Raw genomic sequence first — 3,604 nt, forward strand, 5'->3', positions numbered from 1 at the left:
TTGAGAGCAGCCCTGCCGAGAAGGACTTGGGGGTACTGGTGGATGAAAAGCTGGACATGAACCAGCAATGTGCGCTCACAGCCCATAAAGCCAATCATATCCTGGGCTGCATCCAAAGAAGCGTGGCCAGCAGGTCGAGGGAGGTGATTGTGCCCTTCTACTCTGCTCTGGTGAGACCCCACCTGCAGTACAGCGTCCAGCTTCGGAGTCCTCAGCACAGGAAAGACATGGACCTAGTGGAGTGGGTCCAGAGGAGGGCCACAAAAATGGTCAGGGGCACACACATACACACTGTATACAAACTAGGAATACTTAATTCTAAAGTTTTTTTATAGTATGGCAGGTTTATTTCATAAAGGAAAATGCATGCTGAGTCTTCTTGTGCACAGAAAACATGCTCCTAAACTAAAAATAGTCTTCGGACTGTAGGATATAGAAGAGAGGTGGAGGACACCTGAAAGAGGGTAGGTTTAGACTGGACACAAGGAAGAATTTTTTTACGATGAGGGTGGTGAGACTCTGGAACAGGTTGCCCAGAGGAGTTGTGGATGCCACATCCCTGGAAGTGTTCAAGGTCAGGCTGGATGGGGCTTCAAGCAACCTGGTCTAGAGAAAGATGTCCTTGCTCATGGCAGGGGGGGGGTTAGACTAGATGACCTTTAAAGGTCCCTTCCAACCCAAACTATTCTATGATTCTGTGATGAGTTTTGCATTGGGCTGAAGTCATCCTGGGAGCAAATGCTCAAAGACAAAGGGAAAACAAGAACAGAGGCCTTTGTATTCCAGCTGTGGTTGGAATACAGTGTCAGATGACACAGTCCTGTGTCATCTGAGACATTGCCATGCTTATTGCTGACTCAGCTAGACATCACTGACTGAATCCCAACTCACCCGTTGCCTGCCCAAAGCCATCCATCCAGTGTTATTGCCTCTTAGCATGTCCTTCCTTTGGATTCTCCTCCCATCATCCGAGCAGTTGCTCCTGTGTACAGCCTTAAGCAGAGTGCAAGTTCCCTACTCGTTTACCAGTCCACATTGATGGCCTGTGTGACGCCTGGGTTTTGAACAGCTCTTTTTCCATAGAGCATTGTCAGAGGGCACCTCAAGACCAGAGTCTCGCTGAGCAGAGCAAAAATGGAACTAGACAACCAGAGGAATTTCTCTCCCACAGGAGAGGGGAAATGGGGATGTTTTGGGGGCTGGATGCATGTAGAAGACAGAAGTGCTCCTCTTCATTACTTAAACCAGTTCTTTTCTCTCTTAGGTATCACGACTGTGCTAACAATGACCACCCTGAGTACCATCTCCCGCAAGCACCTTCCCCGTGTTTCCTATATCACAGCCATGGACCTCTTTGTCTCTGTGTGCTTCATCTTCGTCTTTGCAGCTCTCATGGAGTACGCTACACTCAACTACCTGGTGGGAAACAAGAAACCACTTGAGCACAACAACAGGAAAGCCAGGCTGGTAGGTCAAAGGGGCCAGCAGAGGTGGATACTGTTAGAACCCCAAGCTATTTAGAATTATCCCTCCTGAGCCTGCATTGGAAACTGCTGATGTGGTTTAGTGCCTGACCCATACTGTGTTCATAAGGTCCTCAGACCACTCTGTGTGCTGTGTCTGAGAACCTGAAAGGTGAGACACAACCAGAAAAAGCAGCTGAGGCTCCCCTAAAACAAGGAGGTCCCTGTCAGAGCCAGGCACCCTGTGCTCTCTTCAAAATTGCTGGAGAGCTTATCAGTACAGTTTAGGATGACTGACATGACATGTAAATGTCTACTTTAAGACAGGGTGATCCACACCCAGGTTCTTCCACCTGTACTAGTTTGACCTCTGTGGATTACAGAGGTATCTTAGGTCACAGAGATGCAGAAACCTACTTTCTTTTGTGGTCTGTCCATCAGAAGACCTCCTGAGTGTGGGGACAGTGAACCCAGAGTGGTCATCATCTTCTTGAGATTTGCCCCAGGCTCATGGCAGGTACTTCTGACACATCAGCTGAAACAGGCCTCTGAATTGGGACAGAACTGAAAGCAAAAAAGATCTCTTCTGTGCCAGTCTCATTTCCCAGCACGGGTGGAGAGAGCTCTTCCATGAGGCTGATGATATGCCTCTTCTCCTGGGCCAAGAGGTTATGAGTCACACACAGCCTTTCCCCAGCTTTTCTCCAGCAACTGAGAGCAACCAGAAGACACATCTGGACTGTGTGCTGTGTCTTCAGAGACAGCTGAGCTCAGGGGAATGAGGGAAGAGGCTAGCACAGCTGAAACCAAACAGGTCCTGTTTCTGAACTGACTATTAGTGGCAGAGATGGGGAATCAGAGCAATTAGATCTCTGCTGACTAAGGCTATGCCCTAGGATACCAGGGAGGAAATTCACAGTCATGCAGGGAGCTGCCAGTGCCCACAGTATGCCAAGGTGGTGATTTACAACCAGGTGCAGAGATGGGCGATGATCAGTCATCCCTCTCCATTGAACTGCACCTATGCTATGAACTGATCTATTGTCAATGAGTTTTGGTCTCTAGAACATGGTTTCTTGCCCTTTCCTTCCCTTTAATCCACCTACCCCTCCTCATTACAGCCGCCTGCCGGTGCACAGGTGATGCCATCCTTTACCACCATCAACATCAACAACATCATGCACTGGCCCCCAGAGATAGAGGAGGATGAGGATGAAGACCCTGGCTCCCCGTGCCTGGAAGGAAAGGAATGTGAGAGGTTCTTCTGCTGCATTGAAGACTGTCAGACAGGAATGTGGCGGGAGGGGAGGGTCCGCATTCACATCTCCCGTCTGGACTCCTACTCTCGTGTCTTCTTCCCCACCGCCTTCCTGCTCTTCAACATTGTCTACTGGATTGCCTATCTCTATCTCTAGCCGTTCTTCGTCCTCAGCTGGAATGGACTGGAGACCAGCAAGATGGGCTTCTCAAGGAGCATAGAGAACAGCGTCTCTTCTGTTGTAGTCGATTGTCGGTCTGAGCAATCCAGCCTGGTGATTCCCTCTTCCTGCTCTCCCATCTCTTCTGAGAAGAACCAGACAGCTTTTTTTTAGCCTTCTAACATATCTTTTTAGAGAATCTACCCTTCCCAAACAACCCCCTCTCCAGCACCACCAGCATTTTACTCCTTGTAAGACTGCCCAAAAACATCCTATTCCCATCTCAAACATTAGGGATTTTGTCAAAAACAAAAACCTTAATGCATTTCATTTTTTCCATCCAATCCTACTCCAAAATTCCATGGGAAGTGATGGGAAATGGAGTTTTCTGCATAGTTACTAAGATTGGAAAGGAAATAAAGTAGATCTTACAACTTCTGCACCACTTCCACCAGAACAGACTTTGTGGAGTGCTAGAAGCTTCGAAAGGTCAGAAGGAAAGAAGTGTGAAAGAGGGCATCAGTACAGCTTTCCCACAGTAACTGGGCTTGGCTAAAATGTTTTGAACCTGCCCAGACACTGACAAGAATGGAGTAGCTGCAAGGCTCCACCAGCTCCCTGTAAGAATATCTGTGGAGCATTCCTCATGCATCACCCCACTTGTTGTACCAAGTGGCACCCAAGGCATCCACCTACTGAGGCACTGCTGATTCTCATCAGATG

At 48.4% G+C, this 3,604-nt stretch overlaps 1 protein-coding gene across 1 annotated transcript in view; it reads left to right on the forward strand.

Moving 5' to 3' along the window:
• The window catches only part of GABRE (gamma-aminobutyric acid (GABA) A receptor, epsilon), a 36,800-nt gene extending 33,813 nt beyond the window's left edge, over nucleotides 1-2,987 (forward strand). Inside the window, exons 8-9 of the mRNA XM_009331625.1 lie at nucleotides 1,265-1,467; nucleotides 2,585-2,987. Coding sequence (XP_009329900.1) covers nucleotides 1,265-1,467; nucleotides 2,585-2,878 — 497 coding nt within the window. The 3' untranslated portion in view covers nucleotides 2,879-2,987. The remainder of the gene's footprint in view (nucleotides 1-1,264; nucleotides 1,468-2,584) is intronic.
• Nucleotides 2,988-3,604: the final 617 nt, after the last annotated feature.

The sequence above is a fragment of the Pygoscelis adeliae genome, unplaced genomic scaffold (genome assembly GCF_000699105.1).
Source record: "Pygoscelis adeliae isolate BGI_AS28 unplaced genomic scaffold, ASM69910v1 Scaffold79, whole genome shotgun sequence".
NCBI classification, from domain to species: Eukaryota; Metazoa; Chordata; class Aves; order Sphenisciformes; family Spheniscidae; genus Pygoscelis; species Pygoscelis adeliae.